Source organism: Canis lupus, chromosome 20, assembly GCF_011100685.1.
Source record: "Canis lupus familiaris isolate Mischka breed German Shepherd chromosome 20, alternate assembly UU_Cfam_GSD_1.0, whole genome shotgun sequence".
Lineage (NCBI taxonomy): Eukaryota > Metazoa > Chordata > Mammalia > Carnivora > Canidae > Canis > Canis lupus.
In genome coordinates this window covers 33,430,186-33,456,382 of record NC_049241.1, presented here as the reverse complement: position 1 = coordinate 33,456,382, position 26,197 = coordinate 33,430,186, and the positions used below count along the sequence as shown (strand labels likewise).

At 37.2% G+C, this 26,197-nt stretch overlaps 1 protein-coding gene and 1 pseudogene across 1 annotated transcript; both read right to left on the bottom strand.

Annotated features, from left to right (window-relative positions):
- Positions 1-7,927: 7,927 nt before the first annotated feature.
- On the bottom strand, positions 7,928-11,338 carry HESX1 (HESX homeobox 1). The gene is made up of 4 exons (XM_038565276.1): positions 9,872-11,338; positions 9,151-9,350; positions 8,745-8,846; positions 7,928-8,648 (listed from the first exon to the last, which is right to left on the bottom strand). Exons 1-4 carry the CDS (start codon positions 10,026-10,028, stop codon positions 8,538-8,540), a joined length of 570 nt encoding a protein of 189 aa, XP_038421204.1. The 5' UTR covers positions 10,029-11,338; the 3' UTR covers positions 7,928-8,537.
- An 11,285-nt stretch (positions 11,339-22,623) lies between these two features.
- Positions 22,624-24,931, bottom strand: LOC119864584 (annotated as a pseudogene).
- Between the last annotated feature and the right edge of the window lie 1,266 nt (positions 24,932-26,197).

The window sequence follows — 26,197 nt, the reverse complement described above, 5'->3', positions numbered from 1 at the left end:
AACTATTAATATACATAGAAACATAATGGGTGATTCTAGGAGTGGGAAGTTGTTAGATAAAACAGCAGAAAAAAACATAAGGGAAAAGATTGAGATTTGTCTAAAAATACTTTATATATGAAAAATCATAAAATTGAAAGGTAAATATTAAGAAATTATGAGTGAAACTATGGTAATCAAATATTTGCCACCTAAGGGACTGATACATATCAACAAGAAAAACTGTAAGTTTATATTGCTACAAAGGGGGTGGGTGCGTTTTTTTTTTTAAGATTTTATTTATTTATTTGAAAGAGAGAGAGTGTGTGTGAACAGGAGGAGGAGCAGAAGGAGAGGGAGAAGGAAAGGGAGATCTCTCCAGCAGACTCTGCTAAGCGCAGAGCGTGACACAGGGTTCAGTCCCATAACACCAAGATCATGACCTGAGCTGAAACCAAAAGGCAGATGCTTAACCCACTAACCCACCCAGGCGCCCCAATTGTGCTATTTTTATAACCCTTCAAACTCAGTGGTTAAAAAATTCTCTCACAGTCTGGGATTTGGAAGATTGTAGGCAGGTTTGTCTGGGCTTGGCTCCAAACTGCAGTTTGGGTTCAGGTCTGTTTCTCAGTTTGGAGCGTAGCCTAAAGGGGCAGTAGGTATTCAGGGTATGTTCTTCTGGCAATAGCAGAAGAGCAAGCAAGCAAGGGAAGGATATATTGTCTCTTAAGGTCTCCTCCTGGAACTGGTACAGCATCACTTCTGTCCACATTCTATTGGCTAAAGGAAATCACATGACCAAACCCAACATCAATGGAGTGGGCAGATATACTCTGCCCTCAATAATGGGTGGTACTGCAAAGCCACACTGCAAGGGAAATAAATGTATGATTGTAAACTATGGAGGGCATGAAAAATTGGGAACAGTAACTAAATGTACCACAGGCTGTTGAGAAAGAGATAGGTAAAGTAGGATTGACCAAATAAGATAGGGTTATTAATTAATATGCCAAAAGTTAAATCTCAAAAAATCAAGTTGAAATAATAAGAAATCAATTTTAATCTACAAAATTAGTCAAAGTATTTTAAAACATGATTTTACTAAATAAAAAAACAAAAACCAAAACAACATGATTTTACTCAGGATGAAGTAAAACAAGCAATGATTAAAAGATTTTCATTTTGGGGGTGCCTAGGTGGCTCAGTTAGTTAAGCGTCTGACTTCGGCTCAGGTCATGATCCCAGGGTCCTGGGATCCAGCCCCTCATGGTGTGGCTCCCTGCCCCACAGGGACCCTGCTTCTCTCTCATCTTCTGTCCCGCCTCCCTATACACACACGTGCTCTCTCTCTACATCAAATAAACAAATAAAATTCTTTTAAAAATAAAAGATTTTCAGTTTTGTAATAATAGCACAAAGAAGCAATGTCATCTTTAAAGTCACATAAAAGCTTTGTTATTTATTTTCCTGAGTCTGGTTTGAAATTCTTAGAGGTGGAGAGGGGTAGAAGGGGAGAGAGCCCAAACTGGACTCCATGCCCAGCGAGCTTTACATGAGACTCCATCTCATGAGCCTGGAATCATGACCCTGAGATCATGACCTGAATGGAAATCAAGAGTCCCGTTGGACCCACCCATGTGCCCTAATCGCTGGTTTGAAATTTTGAGATAATTCATCAAAAAAGTAAAAAGTAAAATTTTTCCTAGATTAGAATTTCTATGCCTGTTACTAACATACACATGCAAATAATTATTTTAGGTCTCATTTAATTTTTTAGAAATTCTCTGCCTTGTTAAAATAGTTCTAACGTTTTTCTCTAATGTGTACATCTCTTAGTGATAGTGATTTTCAAATGTTTTAAAGCTTTGGAAACCTATTTGAAAGCCAGAACAAAGTGGGAAACCCGTGTAGCAATTAAAGAAGTGAAGATCATCAGAAAATTTTGTTAGCGTGGTTATTGTTAGCATCTCGTAAGGATGATTATTACTTGCAGAATTATTATCTGCAGGGATTAACTTGCAAATTGCTGAGGAAAACTCTTCTCATGACAGCATCAGAAGTAACAGAAATAGAAGTATGTCAGTAAAGTCCCCAGCCTGAGCATGTAACTTGCGAAGGCCAAACACAATCCAGTCCTTGCATATTTAGTAATTTTCAAATGTCTCAAAGCTTACAGGACTTTTAATTTGCTGTCCTCTCCTTTCCCCACATGGTTTCCAAAACCTGCCAAATTTCCCTCCTGTCTCTATATTATTCACTTTTCTTTCCATCTTCCCTGCTCCAACCCTCACCCAGGCCATCAACAACTTCAAAAACACATACTATAACTACAGGTAGGTTGATCCCCTCAATCCAGGCTTTTCTTCTACCCTGCATCCTGCTTCTGTTTTCCTAAACCGTGCTGCAACTCTAGTTTAGTAACCAAACATGGCTGGCTATTTCCTACCACATTGTTTTACTTCCTTGGCCTTTTTCAAAGGTTTTCCACAATCTCCATCCACCTCCAACAGGCAGGTCTGGCTACATAATTTGGGGGGCTCAGTGCAAATTAAAAATATGGGGCCACTTGGTCAAAAATTATGAAGAATTTCAAAATGCCAGTAGCATCCTGAACAACAGGCTCTGTGTAACTTCAGGGGATATGTGCCCACAAAGTTGGTCCTGCCAACAAGCACCCATCACTGTAGGGAGGCCACCATTCTTGCTTTCCCTTCTGAGTCTTCTCACATGTTGTTCCTCACCTGGAACACCTTCCTACCAACAGCCAGCTCCTGCCCACGTTAATCCTTAGTCTTTTCCTAGACCTATTCATATAGAGGCAACAAGTTGAGTTGGTTTTTACATATCTGTCTGATCCATCCTCTCCTACAGCTTACAGTCATCTAACCAAGTACACACACTAATTTAGACCCTGATTATATGCTTCCATGTGTAATTTTCTTACTGTTTAATTCGTTCATTCATCATCTATAATAGATCAACTATTTGCCAAAGACTTTGCTAGACATTGGGTATAAGTCCCAAAACAGCAGAAACCTTGTTTACTTTTTCACCACTTTATCCCCAGAGTATTATAGAGTGACTGGCTCATGGCAGACACTGAACAAATATTTGTTGAGTAACTGTTTTTTTTTTTTTAAATTTTTATTTATTTATGATAGTCACAGAGAGAGAGAGAGAGAGAGGCAGAGACACAGGCAGAGGGAGAAGCAGGCTCCATGCACCGGGAGCCCGACGTGGGATTCGATCCCGGGTCTCCAGAATCACGCCCCGGGCCAAAGGCGGGCGCCAAACCGCTGCGCCACACAGGGATCCCTTGTTGAGTAACTGTTAAACAGTCTTTCCCCTCCATCATATGGTGAGCTCCTAGAGACCAAGAACTATTTTCATTTGCTCAATGACTGCTGATTGAGAACTCACTATATGCCACATGTTGATCCAGACATGACAACACTGTTCTAGGCAACTTTCTTTACTTCTTTTATATTCCCCAGCACATTAATATAATAAGAGCAAACATTTCCTGAGTGTTTTTTTTAAAGAAGTTTTTATCTTTTTTTTTTTAAGATTTTTATTTATTTATTCATGAGAGACACGAGAGAGAGAAAGAGAGAGAGAGAGAGAGAGAGAGAGAGGCAGAGACACAGGCAGAGGGAGAAGCAGGCTCCATGTGGGAGCTTGACGTGGGACTCCATCCAGGGTCTCCAGGATCAGGCCTTGGGCTGAAGGCGGCGCTAAACCGCTGAGCCACCCAGGCTGCCCCATTTCCTGAGTGTTTTATATGTGCCAGGCATTAGTCTAAGCCTTATCCGTGATCTCATTTAGATCCCCAAATGATTCTATGAAATAGGTCCTATTTTACCCCCATTTTATAGATGAGGAAACTAAGGCTCAAAAAGGTTGAATAACTGGCCCAGAGTCAAATACCTATTGGGGTTTGAATCCAGGTGACCAGACCTTAACCCGATCTCTTGACTACATTGCTAGGCTGCCTCCAGTTAATACTTTTGTTTTGTTTGTTTTTTGTTTTTTCTATATGTTATATTTTTTCCATTTTTAAAAAGATTTTATTTATTTATTCATTTGAGACACAGAGAGAGGCAGAGACATAGGCAGAGGGAGAAGCAGGCTCCCTGCAGGGATCTGGATGCGGGACTCGATCCCCAGACCTCAGGATCATACCCTGAGCCAAAGGCAGATGCTCAACCACTGAGCCACCCAGGTGCCCCTCCAGTGAATACTTTTGGATTAATGGACTTGACTGAACTAAAGACAGTGTTGGTGGCTCTACACACCACCAAATAGGGGTTATGCACTATAAAATCACTGTTTGGCAATTTATTGACTATCCCCAGATATAATAGGTGTGTGGTTCTTTACAGACTTACAATGAGGTAAATAGATAATGAACTGCGGTAACATTTACTTCACTGAAATCACCTAGTCATAAAATGCTAAATAAAGGAGATGCTCACTGGCCTGTCCAAAGATGCGCGGAAGAAAAGAAGAGACATGGAGTTCCTAAATGTTGGGAACTCTTTACTAAACAGAAGTTAAGCAATAAACCATTTAGGCTGGAGGTTCATTTGTTGGACTCAAGAATGCCTGTTGACACCAACAAGTTTCCCAAGGCATTAGCTGGGAAAAGGAAAAGGGTAGGAATAGGAAAAAAAGAGAGAGGAAGGTAGGAAGGAGTGAGTCTGATGGGATGTGGAGTGGTGGGAACCATCCACACCAAGAGATGCCTTGGCTGCCTGGATGATGTGGACCGCTGTCCCAGCAGGAGATAGAACATTTAAAAGGAGCTTTAAATTTAGTCGAAGGCACATGGAAGGGTTTCTAGCCCCATGGACTCAATGAAACAAAGATAGCCAAGTTGCCATTTCATACTTTGATTTGTATTTGACATCAAGTAAATGGACTAGCATCCAGCTCCCTGCATTTAGAAGTAAAAACAAGACCCGGGTTGATGTTGTGTGTTGGGTTTGGTAATGGGGGATTTATGCTAGTTGTGTGATGTGTGATAAGATGTAGGGAGTGAAAGCAGCTATTAACACTGATTAACTCAAAAGTTGACCACCAGCACACACAGCCATTGTTTCCACCAGCACTCTCTAGCCATGGGCTTTGTCTGGCTGGCTTCACAAGAGACAAATGCCATTACAGGAGACCAAATAACCTTATTCAGGCAGTCGTCAGATAATAGAGATGCTCTAGGTATTAGCTTGACTGCATTAGTTTGATTTGTTACTACTGTTCACCTTGTCCTGGGCATTAATGGAGACAAAGGCTTGGAATTACCAGGAGCAGAGATAAGCCGTGGATTAGAGCCTGTGTGTTTAGAGGGAAAGATAATTCTATCTTGGGTTTTCATTTCCATTTCCATCTTGCTTGATTTTTTCCCCAAAGTTAAAGTCTAGTTTTTTCCCGTAAATATCATTATACTCACTCCAAATTACTAGCAGTTGTAATTGCTAAAAAAATAAATAAATAAACTGACTTTATTATTTCCTTTAACAAGATTAATCTTAATCTTTTAATTTTTTGTAAATGATTTTGGGCAAAATACACTAATGATCTTATATATTACCCTGCTTCTTGAATATTCTTATATATTACAGACTCACTTTACAATATTTAATGATGTTATTGGTAGCTGAAAATATAAAAGAATGTGTATATTCCATTCATAGTCAGTTCTTGAATATTACAAATTCTAGTATTATTTAAATTTCTTCTGCCTTCTAAATGTTGTTATGGATGCATCATTTCTATTATAAATTATTTCAGTTATAAATATATAATTTCAGTTGTAAACACAACTTATTTTAGTTATAGATAAAATTGGATTTTAATCTCGTATAAATCAATTACATTAAATTGTCACTGGAAAATACTGAGATAATGATATTATAGAGTTACTATGCTTCTTTCCTCATCAGAGTTTTTATAGGTATGATTAGTTTTTATAACTAAAAAACAAACTTAAGTAGATAACTAGTTGTTGATCAGTGTTTGTAATGTTTTCATTCCCCCCCCCCAAGTCTATCATTTTATACAGAATCCTCCCATTCTTCAGAAATTTAGAGGTTAGGTTTAATTCCAGATAAATTCTAGATAAACTGTGATAACTCTCTGAAAATCTAAATTTGTGAAAAGTACTACTCCAAAAATACTTAAATATTAATATTATAGAAGAGCTTATTATATATAGGACTTAAAATCCTATTCTAAACTAAGCAAAAGTTAGGAAGGAAATAGAGCTAGATGTCTGACGTGGCAAGATATCAGAAAGATGCACAGAATGTCAAGTGTGATGACATTAAAAAATAACAACATTAAAAAAAACAACATAAAAGCAACAAATACACATGTGTGTATATATGAATACATATGCACATGCTTTCATATACAATAAGATCCATAAAAATGAGTAATGATGGTTATCTGTGAAGGATGAGGCTTGAGGGAGATTTGCCTCTATTTCTATACTACTGAATTGTTTACAATATGTAAGTATGACCTTTGTAATAAAAAATAAAAGACTATTTGAAAAAGCCTACCCATCACCTGACACTTTTGCCTCCAACCAACTCCTGGTGGCTTCCAGTCCTCCAACTTAATATAACTTCACAGATATCTAATGAAGAGCAAAAAAAAAAAACAACAACAACAACAAACAAACAAAACAAACGAACAAAAAAACTGGTGGATCAATTCTTACTAATATATTTCATAAAGAGTGCTTCAAATTTTATATTAGTGAAAGCAACTCTTTATATTGGAAAAAATGGCCTACTCTAACCATAGACTTCCTTGGAAAATATTTAATGCCTCTGCTTTTCCAGTTCCTGCTCTGCTGTCTTTCTTTTCTCCCTCTCCACCTCAGCCATAGTGGAACAGAATACAACCAGTCTATTGCTGACCAGTTGTTAGGACACAGAGCTCTCCATCCCAAATGTGCTCTCCCTAAATGACTTTTAAAAACTCTAAAATCTGAGTCACACTGGTTTTCTTCAGTGATAATATAAAAACTCCCTTTCATTTTTCCCATATAATCAAATAAACAAAAATGTATATATAGAGATTCAATAATTCAACAAGAACCTTCTACTGTGGTCATCACTGGGAGAGAAAGGGACAGAGCAGCAGGAAAGATAAAGGGAAGAGAGAATTCAACTCAATGAACACAGATGAAATATAGTTTCCAGGAGACCAAGTCAAAGTCCTCAAGCAAACATTTCAAAAAGAAATGTTTCAAAAGGCCATTTTGGCCTTCCACTAATTAACTAGAAAACAAATACCCAGACTTCCAATAGTGGGACTTCCTTCTTGTATTGCATCTTACCTATTCCCATCTTTAATTGGTAGGTTCAATGGCAAATGTAAGGAAAATACATAGTTTTTGTCCCCAGAAAAGTGCCCTGATCACTTGATGGGACGAGCACTGGGTATACTATATGTTGGCAAATTGCATTTAAATTAAAAAATTAGGGCAGCCCAGGTGGCTCAGCGGTTTAGCGCCGCCTTCCGCTGGGTATGTGATCCTGGGGACCTGGGATCGAGTCCCACGTCAGGCTCCCCGTATGGGGCCTGCTTCTCCCTCTGCCTGTGTCTCTGCCTCTCTCTCTCTGTGTGTCTCTTATGAATAAATAAATAAAATCTTAAAAAAATAATTAATTAACAAATTAAAGAAAAAAAAAAAAAGAAAACTGCCCTGATTATTTCCAGCAACTATGTCACAGCACATATGAAGGGTAGATCAGTTACCCTACATTACCCGTCAACGATTTACTTGTAATAAAGTAAGATGCAGTTGATAGGAAATCACTAAACTAGAAATAGATACAAGCCAGATGATCATTATTTATTTAATGAATGAAAAAGTAAAACACAACATTAAAAAACTAGGAAAATATTTTAAAATTTGCATTTATTTGCAGTTCAATTCTTTTTGCAATGTAATAGCAAGGGTAGGAATATGACAACTGATGCCTTTCTATCTCTACCTTGCTGTAATGATTTTGCTTTAAAAAAAAACAAAGCAACTTGAAATTGGCATGCTAGAAGGATTTGTATTGATATAAGGTGAGAAATTTTCACTGCTTTATGCCAGAAATCAAGATAGAAATAATAATCAGAAATAATAATCATGTTTCAAAATGCACTTGAGGAAAACTACTTGAAACAGATCATATCTTTGTGCCATTCTTCAGACTATTTTACTTGAATTTTTTTGTAAATGGAATCCAGCTTGTAGAATCACTTAGTCATGAGCTTGCTGATTCTAGAGAACTAATTTATTAGATTAAATTTGCTCACTTAAAAAATAGCTGGCTTTTTCTGAAAATGCTTATTAAAATATATAGGAAAGGCCTTTATTATAGCTAAAAGTGCCCAAGTATAATAGGTAACACGTTATAATAGCAAATATTTACAATATTTTAAGAAAAAAATGACAGCATTCAGTATAATGCAGAAAAGAAACATCACATTCTTAACGCCTGATATTTCCATTGATTCTTCAGGTTCTGCAATTCTAAGATAATCTCACACGTTTAGTTTTCTATCTCTTCCAGGAGATTTGAGTTGAAATTTTTTTTCGCCATTAGAAACTGTGATTCTCTATGGGACCTTTTCAGCTTTGCACGCCGATTTTGGAACCAGATCTAAAATTAAGGAACAATAAAATAGATCTCAGAAATATTAATGGAATATTCTCACCATTTCAACCATCACGAGCAACAACTAAATCTGAAAATTACCTGGATTCTGTCTTCCTCTAGATTCAATTTCCGAGCTAAGTCTTCTCTGATATCAATGCCGGGATAGCAGTTTACTCTAAAGACATTTTCCAACACTTCAATCTAAGAATAAGGAAATAATTATATAAAGTGTTGATATTTGGTATGTCATCATAAAATGGACTTTGATTTATATAGCAAAATAACTGCATTTAGATCTTGGGCAATCTCTGTATGACTTTGTTTTTGTTTTTGTTTTTTTGAATGACTATCCAGAAACTGTTAAAAAATAAAACAACTCCATACAGTCTATTGTTTCATTAACAAGGCTTCTTAACTGCGATCCCAAAGTGATTGGGCTTTTTTGCTCAACAGGGTGCTAGTTAAAGCCTTTGGTATTATCATTACTAGTTGAAAAACTTCCCACCTGGTTTTGAGTAAAAGCAGTTCTGGGTCTCCGGCCCCTATACCAGCTCAGTTCTCTTTTCAAAGACAGCCTTTCTGAGGCCGAAAAGTAATTTTCGTATTTCAAAAATTTCTCTTCTGGCATTGGGTGATCCACAGTACAAGGGAGTGAGATCCCATTAGGAAGGCTTGGGATATGAACGCAGAGGTTAACATCTTTCCCTAGAAACAGAAAAATAAACTCCATCTTAGATGTCTAATCCTGTATTCCACGAAGTTCTAGAAGAAGTAATATCAAGAATTTGTCTTTAATTTTCCTACTGGAATTCATCTGGGTTTCACAAGGGACCTGACCGCTCATCAACCAAAAACCAAAAAGCAAACAAAAATAAAGATCCTGCCTTGGTGCTAAAGAACATTTTGGTCTCTGAATGTCATTTATTTTTCAGTGGAAAAAAAAAAAAAAGGAAATCTGATGTGTCAAATGAAAGGAACCTTTTGAAATAAATGCAGGTTGTTGGCAGGCATTTCCTGTGAATGAACTTTATACCTACTTGGATCTAAGGCTGATATTCTTTTTATTTCCTATAGAACTCAGCTGGAGGCATTATAAGTCCCAGATATTTCAGTTACGTAGTTTGATGAAATTGCAGTTTTTCTCTAAATGGTATGAAATAAAGGCCAAAATAAACACTGCAGACGAAAAGAACAAAGAGTTTTTAAAAAACCAAGTTGTGGCATACCTGAGGAGCCGCAGGTGTCTGCCCAGGGCCTGTGGGGTTTCATTGAAGGAATACAGTCTTTCTTCTGGTCCAATCCTAAAATGCTCTCAATCGAAAAGGAGCAGGATGAGGGTTTGCGTTCCCCAAGCTGAGCACCCTCCTGAAGACTGGGAGCCATCCTGGAGTGGGCTGCTCAGAACGACAGCTCTGGCCTCTCCCTGCCTCTTGGCTGGCTCTGCCCCATGTGTACAGGACTGGGATCTTCTGCAGTTCACCTTATGGCTCCGCAGACAAGGGGGCTGGATTTAGAACGTCACTAATTAAAATCCTGTCTTAGAAAGTTTTAGCATGTCAATGAACACTCGCCCAGCCAGCAGCTTGAGGAGTTAATTGTTTATTTGTTTGCAAGTAATTAGCAACTAATGGCTACACCAGGGGGGCCACCTACAGAGACAAAAATTGTTATCTCTCCTAAGCAGAACACAGACTTAACTTTCTCGGAAGAAGTGATGCACAAACTAGCACTCCTCTTTTATTTGAAATCATTAATGTATAAAATCATGCCTTTTATTCTGAAGTTTATACTTTCATGGACTCCAGTTACCTAAACATACAGGCAAGATAGGAGAGCAGTCAAGTAATAAATAATCTAATTTAAGTGAATTTTCTTCCAAGGAAATTGGAAAAAAATAATAATCTCTTAATGCTATTACGGTAATTCCGATGAAAATGCCTGTTTTTCATATGCATATGTAATAGTGAATGTTGTCAATGGAAACACAATAGTATTTGGAGTGCAGCATACTGGAAAAGGTTGGCAATGTTATTAACACTGAGTGTAATTGTCTTCCAAGTGCCTGGATTAATTCATAAGGAACAGTTGCACCAAGTATTTTAAATAATTAATAAGTTAATTCCATTCTTTCATCTTTTCTTTTAAATGAGAGAGAGACAAGTTTATAGGAAGATCATATGTCGCCACCACCAAGCAATTTAAAAACATGACTATTCAAACTAAAGGAAAGAATTTCTCTTCCACCACAGTGGTTGCAAAGTAAAGAACATGATTTAATGTATTTTTTAAAAGAATTTCCCTCTGCTGCTTTTTTGAGGGGCTGGTAAGTTTTCATGAAGACAATAAGATTTATGAAAATAACCAAGAACAGAATGTTTTAATTTCATCATTCTAAGAAAACTTGAAATTAAGAAAGATTGCTGTTAATTGGGAAAATTTTGATGTAGGCATTCCCTCAAAACGTACTTTTACTGCTCTTGTACTCTGTTGCTCCTCTTTTTCCAGCACCCTCTTGATAATAAATGTAGAAGCTCAACTTTATCCAGTATTTAAACAACTACCAGGTATTTCTTCAGGGAAGAGGGAAAGAAGTCTCCACTTCTAGAGGAAATGGCCTGTACGGGATGGAGCTCGAGTTCATCTGATTTTGTCCTATCATGATGTCACAAATATTAAGCTAAATTCCTCCTTAATCAAACTCTAGAATGAACAAAAGATTCACATACAAAACATCAACAGGCACACAGAAGGATGGATATATATAAATATAGATGTAAAGTCATTCTAAGAATGAACAAATATAATAATAGTAATACTTATAATAGTAAATATAGTAATGTTGCATAGTAATATAGTAATAGTAAATATTTATGCCTCATGGAGGTTTTGCCTCTAGTGTCTTGGAATGAATGTAGACTGTAAAAGGAGGGGATGACCTTACCCTGGGAAGACTTGGAGGAAGAGAGAGAATTCAAAACCTTCTCAGGGGCACCTGGGTGGCTGGGTCAGTTAAGTGTCTGCCTTTAGCTCAGGTCATGATCCCAGGGTCCTGGGATCGAGCCCCATGTCTGGCTCCCTGCTCAGCCAGGCGCCTGCTACTCCCTTTCCCTCTTCGGCTCCCCCTGCTTGTGCTCTCTCTTTCTCTCTCTCTGTCAAATAAATAATAACATAACATAAAAAAGACCTTCCCAGATTCCTTCTCTTTTGAGACATTCATTCACTCATTCATTCATTCATTCATTCATCCATTCATTCTACTATCGGTTGAGCATCTACACAGTACTAATAATAAAATAGGAATCTTCATGAAACTCACAATGGTATGGGGTAGAGTGGAGGTGGGAAGAAAAGAATAATTATAACAGTAATTATAAGTGAGTAAATTATCTCATATGTTAACTGATGATAAGAATGGAAAAAGGAAATAGATGAGCTAGTAAACCATCTCATTAGTGCAGGAGGTGGAGATCTTGAGATCCTTACTCCTACAGATTAGTGCCCTAGAGGCACAAGTTGCAATGATGCTATAATACAACTCTAGCCCCCAGTTTCTTCTTTATCACCAAGGACATTCCAATATCTTAATTCTGCTTGAGTTGACTTTATCTGGACTTACATAATACCATTTTATATATGGATGGTAGATGAAAATAAAAGGTAGGGAAGAATTTCTCTAAAAATGTTGGGAGACATTTTCTTGTACATTCAGTCAACAAAATTTTATAGAGTATTTAATATGTGTCAGACACCATTCTAGATGCTAGAGATTAATGAATGAGGTAATTTCAGAGAGTAATGAATTCACTGAGAGGAATATATATAAACAAAATTTCAACCTCTTCCATTTATATTATATATCTGTTTATTATGTTTATTTTCTGTTGTCTGTTTCCCATCTCTAGGATTTTTGTCTGTTTTATTCACTCCTTAGCATCCAAAAACAGTGGTCGGCTCATACTGGATGAAAGAATCTCATTGTTTCTTTTTGCATTCCTTCAAGTAAAGTTGGGGATTTATTTCTTCATATGTTTATTGGCCAATATGTGTTCTATCTTTTGTGAAATGATGGTTTATGTCTGTCTTAGTCTGTTCAGGCTGCTTTAACAAAATACCACAGAATGAGTAGCTGATAAACAAGAGAAAGTTACTTCTCACAGTTCTAGAGGCAGGAAGTCTGAGATCAGGCCACTTGCATGGTTGGGTGAGGGCTCCCTTCCAGGTGGCAGATTTCTCCTTATCTTCACATGGCAGAAGGAGCCAGGGAACTCTTCAGGACCTCTTATAAGACTCTAATCCCATTCATGAAGGCTCTACCCTTATGACCTAATCACCTCTCAGAGGCCTTCACTTCCTAATACCATCATATAGGGTATTATTTGGATTGCAACATGAATTTTGGTGGGACACACACATTGAGACCATATCATGTCCTTAGCCCATTTTTTTTTAAATTAGGGTATTTTGCTGTTGTTTCTTTTTTCGCTTTTTTCTTTAGAGAGTTCGTGCATGCATATGCAAATAGGGAGGAGGCAGAGGGAGAGAGAGAAACCATCTTTTTTTTTTTAAACATTTTATTTATTCATTCATGAGAGACACAGAGAGAGGCAGAGACACAGGCAGAGGGAGAAGCAGGCATTATACAGAGAGCCTGACGTGGGACTCGATGTAGGGTCCCCAGGATCACGCCCTGGGCTGCAGGCGGTGCCAAACCGCTGCGCCACCAGGGCTGCCCGAGAGAAACCATCTTAAACAGGCTCCATGTCCAGTGTGAAGCCAGAGCCCTACACTGGGCTTAATCTCACAACTCTGAGGTTATGACTTGAGCCAAAATCAAGAGTCAGACATTTAACTGATTGAGTCACTCAGGCGCCCCTATTGTTGTTTCTTTATGGGTAGAGTTTTTCATATATTAAAGATTATATATATTCATATATAATATATTTCATATATTAAAGATTATAACTCTTTGGTATGTATGGTAAATATTTCCTCCATTTTGCCCTTGATGTTTTGACTTTATTGATGCTGTCTTTTCTCATATGAAGTTTCATAGTAAAATGTGTTGATAATACACTTTATGATTTCTGTCTTTAAAAGGGGCATTTCTGTCTTCATTTATGGTAATAATGAAGTAGCTTTTATGGTACCTACCCTTCCAAAGATACAAATTATAAACCCTGGAAAATATATTTTTAAAAAACTATCCAACAGTACTGGAAAGTGTCCCCAAACAGACAGAAACTCAAGAAGAGAAGATATTAGAAGAGCTGAGTAGCACTGGGTGAGTTTTCCATTTTTATGGCTTTTTTTCTAAAAGCAGGCACCATTCAACACCATGTGAGAGGATCCACAGTCTTATTGGCTTAAGGAACAAAAGGAGAGGGATCCCTGGGTGGCACAGCGGTTTGGCGCCTGCCTTTGGCCCAGGGCACGATCCTGGAGACCCAAGATCGAATCCCACGTTGGGCTCCCGGTGCATGGAGCCTGCTTCTCTCTCTGCCTGTGTCTCTGCCTCTCTCTCTCTCTCTGTGACTATCATAAATAAATTAAAAAAAAAAAAGGAACAAAAGGAGAGAGTTCAAAGCAACTACAGCAGGTAGGAAGTGAGAAAGAATCCTAGGAAGCAAAGAGTTACAGCAAAAGGCCCCAAATGCTGCATATAAATTCTTCCCAAATCCCTGACTGACTCCTGAATTTGGCATGCATTTGGAAAACACCAAACATCTCAGCTAGTAAAATGACTGAACAAAAATTTTGACTGATGATAACTAAATCCCTGACTGACTCCTGAATTTGGCATGCATTTGGAAAACACCAAACATCTCAGCTAGTAAAATGATTGAACAAAAATTTTGACTGATGATAACTACAAAGGAGACAGAGTTTAGACAGTTTGAGCACATCTTGATAAAATAAACAAATAAGCAAAAATCAACATTCTTCAGACAGACAAAATAGAATCCAGAGAATACAAATATCATTTAGTGTCCAGGATACAATCCAAAATTATTAGACATACAAAAAAACTGGAAAATGTGTCCCATATTCACAAGAAAATGCAGTCAATGGATGCAGACCCAGGGTTGATACAGATGTTGGAATTAGCTGACAAGGAAACCAGTTAATGTAAATATACTTAAAGACATAAATGAAAATATGCTCATAATGAATATATAGACAGTATACAACTACAGAAGAACCAAACACAACTTCTATTACTAAAAATAAAATATCAGAAATAAAAAATTCACTAGGTAGGCTTAACAGTTTATAGGAGATGACAGAAGAGTCATGTTTTCAGTGAAAAACACACAGAAAAAAAAACATTAAAATGAACAGAGCCTTAGTAACCTAGAGACAATCTAAAACAAATCTAACATGTGTAATTGGAATTACAGAAGGAGAAACAGAGAGGATATGGTAGAAAAAATATTTGGAGAAATAATGGCTGAAGTTTTCAAAAATTCGGTGAAAGACATAAATTTACAGATTCAAGGAGTGCCTGGGTGGCTCAGTCAGTTAAACATCTGCCTTCCGTTTGGGTCATGATCTCAGGGTCCTGGGATTGAGCTCCACATCAGGCCCTCTGCTCACTGGGGAGTCTGCTTATCTCTCTCCCTCTGGCCCTCCCACCCCTCATGCTTGCTATCTCTCTCAAATAAATAAAATTTTTAAAAAATATTTACAGATTCAAGAAGCTCAAAGAATCTCATCACGATAAACACAAGGAAAACTACACCTAGGTATATTGTAATCAAATGAATAAAAATCAAAGACAAAGAGAAAATCTTGAAGGCATGCAGAGAAAAATGCATATTAAATACATGCGATTAACAGTATGATTTGACTGAATTCTCATCAGAAACAATGGAGGCCAGAAGACAATGAAACAACATCTTTAAAATGCTAAAAGGAAAAAAAAATACTTTCAACACAGAATTCTATATCCAACAAAAACTCTTAAAAATGAAGGCAAAATAAACACATTTTAAGATAAACAAAAACTAAGAGACTTATCACCAATAGACCTGTACTACAACAAAGTGACCATGTGTGATCACCACTGTTGGGTTTTATAAAACATTGAAGGTTATGCTTTGATCTCTTGGATAGTTCTGTCCAGAGAAAGCCAGCAACCATGCCATGAGGACATATGAGCAGACCTGTGGAGAAGCCCACATGGAGAGGAACTAAAGTTTCTTGCCAATAGTCAATACCACCTTGCCAGCTACATGAGTGAACCACTTGGAAAGTGAATCCTCTAGCCCCAATAAAGCCTTCAGTTGACTGAAGCCCCAACTGACATCTCACCACAATCTTAGTGGATATTCTAAGACAGAACTGGGTATCCAAATAACTCCTAAATTTATTTCTTTTTTTTTTTTTTAAAAGAGTTTATTTATTTATTCATGTGAGACACATGGAGAGGTAGAGACATAGGCAAAGGGAGAAGCAGGGTCCCTGTGGGGAGCCAGACCTGGGGGATTACAACCTGAGGTGGCAGATGTTCAACCACTGGGTTACCCAGGTGGCCCAACTCCTGAATTTTTGACACAGAGTAACTGTGAAAGGTATTAAATAAATCCTGCTGTTTTAAACTACCTTTAGTTGATTTGTTAGGTATCACTAGATAATTTATCCATAGTCTCTATCATAAGAAACTGGGTTGGGGTGGAAGGATAAAATAATATCATAGTTTGAACAAGAGAAAAAAAAAAAGAACGGAAATGAACAAAATATAAAACAAACAATGGAAAAAATGAATAAAGTTGGTCTTTTGAAATCAACAAAATTGATAAAACTATAGGTAGACTGATCAAGAACAAAAGAGGGGTGCCTGGCTGGTTCAGTCACTGCAACTCTTGATCTCAGGGTTGTAAGGTAGAGCCCCACATTGGGTGTAGAAATTACTTAAAAATAAAATCTTGGGGTGCCTGAGTGGCTCAGTCAGTTAAGCAACTGACTCTGGGTTTCTGCCTAGGTTGTGATCTTAGGGTCATGAGATGGAGCCCCACATTGGGCTCCATGCTCAGTAGGGCGTCTGCTCAGAGATTCTCTCCCTTTGCCCTCCCCCTACTCTCTCTCAAATAAAAACATTTTTAAAAAGATTTTATTTATTTATTCATAAGAGATAGGCAGAGACATAGGCAGAGGGAGAAGCAAGCTCCCCATAGGGAGCCAGGACCCCGGGATGGAGACCTCAGCCAAAGGCAGATGCTTAACTGCTGAACCCACCCAGGCATCCCAAAACCTTTTTTTTTTTTAATTTTTATTATTTATTTATTTATTCATGAGAGACACAGAGAGGCAGAGGGAGAAGCAGGCTCCTCACAGGAAGCCCAATGTGAGACTCGATCCCAGGACTCTGAGATCACATCCTGAGCCAAAAGCAGATGCACAACCGCTAAGCCACCCAGGTGTCCCCCAAAACCTTTTTTAAAAAAAACCTTTAAAATAAAAAAATAAATAAAATCTTTAAAAAAAGAATAAAAGAGAAAACAAATTATCAACATTAAGAATAAAGAAGTGATATTACAGAGACTACAAATTATTAAAAAGGTAAAAGAATATTATTAATGACTTTATCCAATAAATTCAACAACTTACATGAAATACACAAAAGTCTTGAAAAAGTAGGGCAGCCCCAGTGGCTTAGCTGTTTAGTGCTGCCTTCAGCCCAGGGCATGATCCTGGAGACCCAGGATCGAGTCCCACGTCGGGCTTCCTGCAATGGAGCCTGCTTCTCCTTCTGCCTGTGTCTCTGCCTCTCTCTCTCTCCCCCCCCCCCCCCCCCCCCCCGTGTGTGTCTCCATGAATAAATAAATAAAATCTTGAAAAAAAAATCTTGAAAAAACATGATTACCAATATTGAGACAAGATGAAGAATATATGATTAGTCATGTATCTATTTAATAAATTATTTAAAAAAAGAAAGAAAGAAAGAAATTCTTTCACACAAAGAAAACTCTAGACCCAGACAACTTCACTGGTGAAATTTATCAAATATTTAACAAATACCAATCTTACAGAATACCAATCTTATGCAAATACCAATATTACACAAACTCCTTCATAAAATGGAAGGGGGCCTTTCTATATTTGTTGTATGAATCCTGAATAGCACCAATAACAAAAATTTTCCAGAAAAATTATAGATAAATATCCTTCAGGAATACAAACACAAAAACTTTAAGTATATAAACATATAAAAAGGATAATAAATTATGACTAAATGAGGCTTTTCTCAGAAAGAAAACAATGGTTTAACATTCAGAAATCAATGTAATTCATCATTAATAGAAAAAAAAGAAGAAAATCATGTGATCACTTTAAAGCTACAGAAAAATACTCTTTTGTAATAAAAAAGTAGCAAATTAGGTTTAGAAGTAACTTCCCCAAACTGATAGAGGGCATCTATAGAAATTGTTAACTAACATCTTATTTTTTCATTTTTAAAGTTTATTTATTTATGTAATCTCTACACCAACTGTGGGGGTTAGACTCACAATCCCAAGATCAAAAGCCACTTGCTCCTCTGACTGAGCCATCTAGGTAACCCTTCTAACATCATATTTAATGGTGAAATATTGATTGCTTTCTCTACAATTATTAACAAGCCAAGGAGGTTCACTTTCAGTATTTCCAACCAACAATATGTTGATCTAAGCCAGTGCAATAAGGCAAGAAAAAGAAATAAAAGTCATATAGATCAGAAAGAAAGAAGTAAACTTCTCTATTCACAGATGACATCATTGTTTACATTGAAAAATCTTAAGAATCTACAAAATAGCTACTTAAACTAATAAGTAAATTTAGCGAAGTCATAGAATAAAGGTAAATACATATGGGCAGCCCGGGTGGCTCAGCAGTTTAGCGCCATCTTCAGCCCAGGGCCTGATCCTGGAGACCAGGGATCGAGTCCCACATTGGGCTCCTGCATGGAGCCTGCTTCTCCCTCTGCCTGTGTCTCTGCCTCTCTCTCCCTCTCTGTGTCTCGAATGAATAAATAAATAAAAATCTTTTTTTTAAAAAAACGTAAATACACAAAAATCAACTTAATTCTATAAGCTAGCAGCAAACAACTAAACATACACCTGTTATTCTTTTTTTAAGATTTTATTTATTTACTCATGACAGACACAGAGAGAGAGAGCGAGAGAGAGAAAGAGAGAGAGAGGCAGAGACACAGGCAGAGGGAGAAGCAGGCTCCATGCAGGGATCCTGACATGGGACTCGCTCCCGGGTCTCCAGGACCACACCCCGGGCTGAGGGTGGTGCTAAACCGCTGGGCCACCAGAGCTGCCCAACATACACCTGTTATGACCCAACAATTCCTTTCTTAGAAAAATGTAAACATATATCCACAAAAAGACTTGCATGAGAATATTCATAGAAGCTTTATTCATAACATCCAAAACTGGCAACTAGGTATCTACTAACAGGAAAGTGGATAAACAAACTATGGTATAGTTATACAATTGACTTCAATTCAGCAATATAAAGGTATATAATACCAATATATGTAACAACTTTGATGAATATAAAAACATCCTAAGTCAAAGAAACCTTATACAAAAGAATACCTGCAGTATGATTTCATTTATGTGGTGTTTAAGAACAGAGAAAAATAGTAGTATTGAAAAAATCAGAAAGTAAGGGTGGAGGTGGAGATGGGGACTGAATGGGAAGCAGAATCAGGAAACTTAGGTAACGATGGCAAAGTTCTAGACTTTGTTGAAGTTTGTATTACACAGAGTTAGGCATTTGTCAATACTCATTGATTGGTATTCTTTAAGATTTGTTTCACTCTGCATAAAATTTTATCAATTAAAACATAAATAAGTATTGAACTGTAGTTAATGATATGCATGTTAGGAGAGAAATATATTTATCTGCAATTTGTTTTAAAATGCATTTATTTGGGACCTGTGGCTCAATCGGTTAAACATCTGCCTTCAGTTCATGTCATGATCCCGGGACAAGCCCCTGGTTGGGCTCCCTGCTCAGTGGGGAATCTGCTTCTCCCTCTCCCTTTGCCCCTCCCCCTATTCATGCTCTCTCTGTCTCTCAAATAAATAAAATCTTTGAAAAAAATAAAATGCATTTATTTAAAAAATAAAATAAATTGATGGATGGATATGTGATTATTAAATATTAAATATTATGATCATGCGCTGGGCTGAAGGCAGGTGCCAAACCACTGAGCCACCCAGGGATCCTGCTTCAAAAGTATTTAAAATATTTATATTAATTCTTTCACAAATCCCCTACTCTTGTGGCTAAGAAAACAGAAACTGAGAGTTCAGTTGTAAATTCCCACCGACTAGCCAGTGGCACAGGCTTGACTCAAATTTTCTGTCTCTAAATTCCCTGTTCTACTGACTTTATCAATTGATGGCCACCATAACATGTTCATCAATGATTTCATTGTATAAACATCAAAGGGTACTGATAAATGAAGAAAAATGTTGTAAAAACATGGATATATCCTCAATCTTTTTGTTCGGGGGGAGAGAGAGGGAGTGCAAAGGGGGTGGGAGGAGGGGCAGAGGAAGCCGGAGAGAGAGAATCTTAGGTTCCATGCCCAGCACAGACCCCAAAGCCAGGCTTGATCTCACAACCCTGAAATCACAACCTGAGCTGAAATCAAGAGTCAGACACCTAACTTAACCACCCAGGTGCCCCTATTCTCAGTATCTTTTAATACTTATTTTGATATCAGAAATAAAAAGCCTGACACATTGACATTGAAGAGTCTATGAATCATAAAATTCGATAGTCTACATTTTAAACATCTATATGTACAAGATGAAGTAAAAAATTGAGAGGTTTATATTTTGTTTTACTAATTAGTAAATCCACTGAGGTTTTGCTAACAGTTTATTTTCTAATTGTGTATTTCAATTAAGTCCCAAATCATTAACATCAGGAAAAATGCTCAATGTCTTAGGTGTTTTAGCAGAGTTTTACAAATCAACCATACAATTATTATGCTCATGGTCTGTGAAATGCAATAAGCAAAGCTTTAATGACATTTGTCCTTTACTTTTGCATAGGAATTATATGTTCTATTTGAGACTGTATTTTTTTAAACATTAAAACGTGTTTTTGGAAATAAAATAATTTTTTGCTCTTACACCTTCAGCATCTCCTAGAACTGTGACAAAGTGGACACTCAATAAAATATTTGTTGAACAAGTGAACAAATGGATAGGTGGATGGATGCGTGGTACTAGAAAGAGGTGACATTTGTAAACTGGACAGGCAATGCAAATGCTGTAGGTTTACGGTTGTTTAATGTGCTAAGTTTTTTTTATAAACTATGTATCACCCAATGTAATCCACATATTAGAAGACATTTTGACATTCTGTAACTAAAATTTAATGAGAAGGGAATTTGTTTTAAAAATTGGAGCTTGAGACGCCTGGGTGGCTCAGTGGTTAGGAGTCTGCCTTCTGCTCAGGGTGTGATCCTGGAGTCCAGGGATCAAGTCCCTCATCAGGCTCCCTGCATGGAGCCTGCTTCTCCCTCTGCCTATGTCTCTGCCTCTCTCTCTCTCTTTCTCTCTATCTCATGAATAAATAAATAAAACCTTAAAAAAAACTGAGCTTATTGAATAAATAAATAAGTAAAAAATCAGAGCTTAATGTGCATGGAAACTAATATAACATTATATCAACTCTGCTTAAATAAGAAAAATTAAAAATTAAATTAAAATGAAAAATCTGAGTTTAGAACTCCTGAGTTATCTTGAACAGTTCACAGCTCTGGCACTTTGTCATTCCTAAGGCCCCATCTGCCACTGTTATTTGAGACACATAGTATCTTTTCCAGAATCAGGAGACTTGAGAGGTTTCATACACATTTCTCTCTCTCCCATTACAGTGCCCATCACACAAGAGATATTAAATAAATGCTAGCTGAATAAGCTCACTTAATTTATAACATTTAAAAAACATCTCAGCCTTTGTTTTTCTCAAATCTCGAGTATAGTTTCTTATTTTTACATTTTGAATTCAGTTAAAATTATTTTCAGTATAGTGCCTTGCACATATCACACTCTATTTTTTAAAGATTTACTTATTCTATTTATTTGAGAAAGAGAGAAGGGGGGGCAGAGGGAGAAATAATCTCAAGCAGACTCCCTGCTGAGCTCATGCCCTTGATTTTAAATTTTTCATATGAAATCACCTGAAAAAAATGTATTTTTATTTTTAAAAATTTTTTAAAGATTTTATTTATTTTTTTTCATGGGAGACCCAGAGAAAGAGGCAAAGACATAGGCAGAGGGAGAAGCAGGCTCAATGCAGGAAGCCTGATGTAGGACTCGATCCTAGGACTCCGGGATCACACCCTAAGCCAAAGGTAGACGCTCAACCGCTGAGCCACCCAGGTGTCCCGTATTTTTATTTTTAAAGGATTCATTCAAGGGGTGCCTGGGTGGCTCAGTCAATTAAGCATCTGCCTTCAGCTCAAGTTATGATCCCAGAGTCCTGGGATCAAGCCCCTCATTGGGCTCCCTGCTCAGCAGAGAGTCTGCTTTTCCCTCTGCCCCTCCACACCCCCAGCTCATGCTCTCTCTCTCACTCACTCTCAAATAAAATCTTTAAAAAAATAAAAATAAAAGATTCATTCAATATAACAGTACATAGAGCAAGATATGATTATCTCCTTCAATTCTTCCCCATATACTTCCCAACCTAGTATTTGTTACCATTACCAACAGTTTATGCTTCTCCTTCCTACCTTTTTTGAAGTGCTTGATATCATAGGCAGATGTGCACACACATTTTTATCCACATGGAGTCAGACATATATGTTGCTCTACAGTGGGTCTTCTCTACATGAACATGACACTGTATCAGTACCTATAGCTCTACCTCACCCTTCAATAGCTGCTTGACACTGCATCAGGTGGATGAACCATAATTTATTGAATTATATCTCTGATAATGGGCACTTAGGGTTGTCTCCAACTTTTTTTTCCATTCATAAAACTTTTATTCCACTTACATGAACTTAATACACGTGTTCTTAACAATTATGCTTGGATTGTTCATGAAAATTTCATAAGACATTAAACAAAGCTAGCCATCATCTCAAGTTATTTCCTTGTTCACTATTTTTACAGCACATGCATGTTAGGCAAGTATCAAAAAAAAATCACAAAAGCAAAAAACCAAACCAAAACAACAACAAAAAAAGTTAAATACATGGAATTTTTGTTTTGCTGCTATGCTTGATAAAGTAACGGATAAAGTGAGAAGGGATGGATACTTTATCCATAAAGTAATGGATATCAAGCAATTCCTTTTTACTGCATCTTTACTTGTACATTTGTTCTTAGGTTGCCTAAAACATTTAAATACAAATAAAAGGAGTGTAGCAAAAATAATGACAGCAAACAGCAGGTAACTTTACAAATAATGGAATGTGAACCATTTCTGCCCTTATCCAGAGTAAACTGGGTCACAACTAAAGGAACACTTCTGCAATTGTAGTCAAAGGTGTGCACATTGAGAAAGAGTATTCCACAGATACTCATGGTTCACATGTAATATCTACAGGATACCCATTTCTACTACAGCCTTGTAAGTGTTCCAAACTTTAAAGTACCCACAATAACTACACCTGTATCTGGAACCAATTATCCCTTTTATTCCCCACCAGGAAAAAACAATATGTAGGCAGTTTTCTTTGCTTAGACATGGAAGCAGTTTTAACACTGGCCCTTGTGAAGCCACAATGTACAAAAAGGACTATGCCAAACATTTATAACTAGTATAAAAATTCCACATCCCCATATTGGCCACCTCAAGATGAAAACAGACAACTCCCTAAATGTTAACTGGCTCTACTCGCCTAATATTGAACATAAAAACCATATGGGAAATATAGAAATTCAAATAGAAGTAACATAACCTGTCATAAATCGTAAACAAAAAATGATTTGTGGGACAGCATGAATGACAAATGGTCTACTGTGTAAATTTTAGAATGAGGCAGACAAAAGTTGGAAGGCCGGTTAATTTTCCCCTCCTTCTCCTGCTTCAGCTTCGTCTCTTTGGGTGTCCGATATCCACAATGTCAAGTTGTCTCTCAGTAATTGCATTATTAGTGTGCTGTCTTTGACTTTTCACTTAATGTATCAAGTTCAGCAATGGCTTCATCAAAAGCTGTCTTTGCAAGAGAGCAGGCTTTCTCCGGTGAGTTCAGAATTTCGTAATAGAAAACAGAGAAGTTAAGGGCCAGACCCAATCTCATAGGATGTGTTGGTTGCATTTCCTTTTTGCTGATTTCAAAAGCTTCTTGGTATGCTTGTTGTGACTGATCCACAATCCCTTTCTTGTCATCACCAGCAGCAACTTTGGCCAAGTAACAGTGGTAGTCTCCTCTCATTTTCAAATAGAGGACTTTGCTCTCTGTGAAGCACTGGGGATCAAAGACCTTTTCAAGAGAGACAGTACATCATTGCAGAGATCTCTTAGCTCAGTCTCAATTTTCTCTCTGTATTCTCGAGCCATCTGCTGTTTTTTCTCAGCACCTTCCGTCTTTTGCTCAATACTTGAGACGACCCTCCAAGATGACCTACGAGCTCCTACAATATTTTTATAAGCAACTGAGAGAAGATTCCTCTCCTCATTGGATAATTCAGCTCCTTGCTCAGTTACGGACTTCCTGCAGGCTGCCATGTCATCATATCGCTCAGCCTGCTTGGCCAGTCTGGCCTTCTGCATCAGCTCATTTTTATCCGTGACTGGAAGTTCTGTGTCTGGAGTGGGTGGTGGCGGACGGACAGGGGCTCAGCAGTCTCCGTCTCCAACTTTTTAAACTACAATAAATATTTTGGCAGCGAATACCCCGTACATACATTTTAGCGTATATGCAGGAGTATTTCCGTGAAAAATTTCTTTGAAGAGTATATTATTTTGGGGGGAAGCTGTCATATTTCCTTCTAGGAAATCTTTACCAATGAATACTCCCACTCAGTCTAGTCCTTGTCCTTCTGTTCTCCCCAGATTGACAGTGGAAACAAGAAAGCTCTGAGCTAGCCTAAATTAGACTCAGGCTATCCCCACACACAATATTCAAAGATGAAACAGTTTTGGATTTAGGCCTACACTTTAGTGCCACTTAATCTAATCATTGCAAATTAAATGAGAGTTGTTGGTTAACCTGAAGACCTGATTGTTACTTATAACACTGTTTCTGGAGCATGAATGTTATGGTTCTTATTAACTAAAACAAACAACAAACAACCTTTTGAATCACAACATTTGTTAAACTCCAGCATACATCAAGGGTACGCTAGGTAGCCAGGAGCTGAAATGGTTTCTGTCTTCAAGAAACTGATGGCTAAGAAGATAGTAATTAACTTTGTTAAGTGAGACACTGTGCTTATGGTTCTGTAAAAAAAAAAAAAAAAAAAAAAAAAAACCTTGTAGAAAAGATTCTACTTTAGTATTTATAGGTAAAATTTCAAGATGTCTGTGTTTTGCTTACAATACTTCAGGAAAATAAGAAAACAGAAAATTAGGGCAAGTGTTGCAAAATGTTAAGTTTTGGATTGGAGTGATGGGTATATGCAAATTTATTATATCTAATGAATAAAGATAAAATAATGTGGATTCATTATTCTCTCTACTGTTTTTTTTTCAAGTTTTATTTTTTTTTAAGTAGTCTCTCCACCCAATGTGGGGCTTGAACTCAACTCTCAGATCAAGAGTTGCATGCTCTACTGACTGAGCCAGCCAGGTTCCTCTCTCTCTCCTTTTGAAAACATAAATAATAAAATTCTTAGTCTTTGAGGAACACCAATATATAAATACAAAATATAAGAATATAATAAAGATATATGTACAAGAGTTTATGAAAGCGGAAAAGGGCCCAAATCTGTTTGGGTGAGATTGACCAGGCCTGAGAATGGGTAAGAGCCCAACTCTCGTATCAAACTACCTGGGTTCAAATTCCAGGACCTTCTCTTTTTAGCTGTGTGACCTTAGGCATGTAACTTAGCCTCTTTGTGCTCACTTTCCTCTATAATAAAATGTGGATAATTATAGTACCTAATTGATAATTAAATGAGATAATTTGTGAAGCCCTTGGAATAGTGCCTGATACACAGTAAACATTAAACTGTTCGCTAGAATTTATTACCATTGTCAATGTTATTATGAAGGCTTTTCAGAAATGTTTTGAGGCAGAGATGTTTCAAGAAAAGCAACGTAACTTAAGGCCAATCAGGTGTAGGTGTGTGTGTGTGTGTGTTTGTGTGTGTGTGTGTTAGGGGAGGTGGAGGGAGAAGTGAATGTGATGCCCATATTTCTAGCTTAAGTGAAGAGTTGGATAATGACATCATTAACTAAGAAGGGAAGACAGACGAAGGAGAGTTTCTAACCTGGAAATTGTATTTCTAATCTTATAAACAAATGAGCAAGTATATAGCAAACTGAATTATCTCAGAATTGAAATATAGTTTTCAGAATGAGAAGGTAAAATACTAATGACAATTGGCAGCAGAAATGTAAAGTGATAAACATTCTAAAAATAA

Coding starts and splice junctions, on each gene's coding strand:
- HESX1 (XM_038565276.1), bottom strand. CDS start 10,028: ATGGCTCCCAGTCTTCAGGAGGGTGCTCAGCTTGGGGAACGCAAACCC. Junction 9,351..9,871: donor AGACACCTGCGGCTCCTCAG/GTATGCCACAAC, acceptor TTCTGTTTCTAG/GGAAAGATGTTAACCTCTGC. Junction 8,847..9,150: donor CTGCTTTTACTCAAAACCAG/GTGGGAAGTTTT, acceptor CCTTATTCTTAG/ATTGAAGTGTTGGAAAATGT.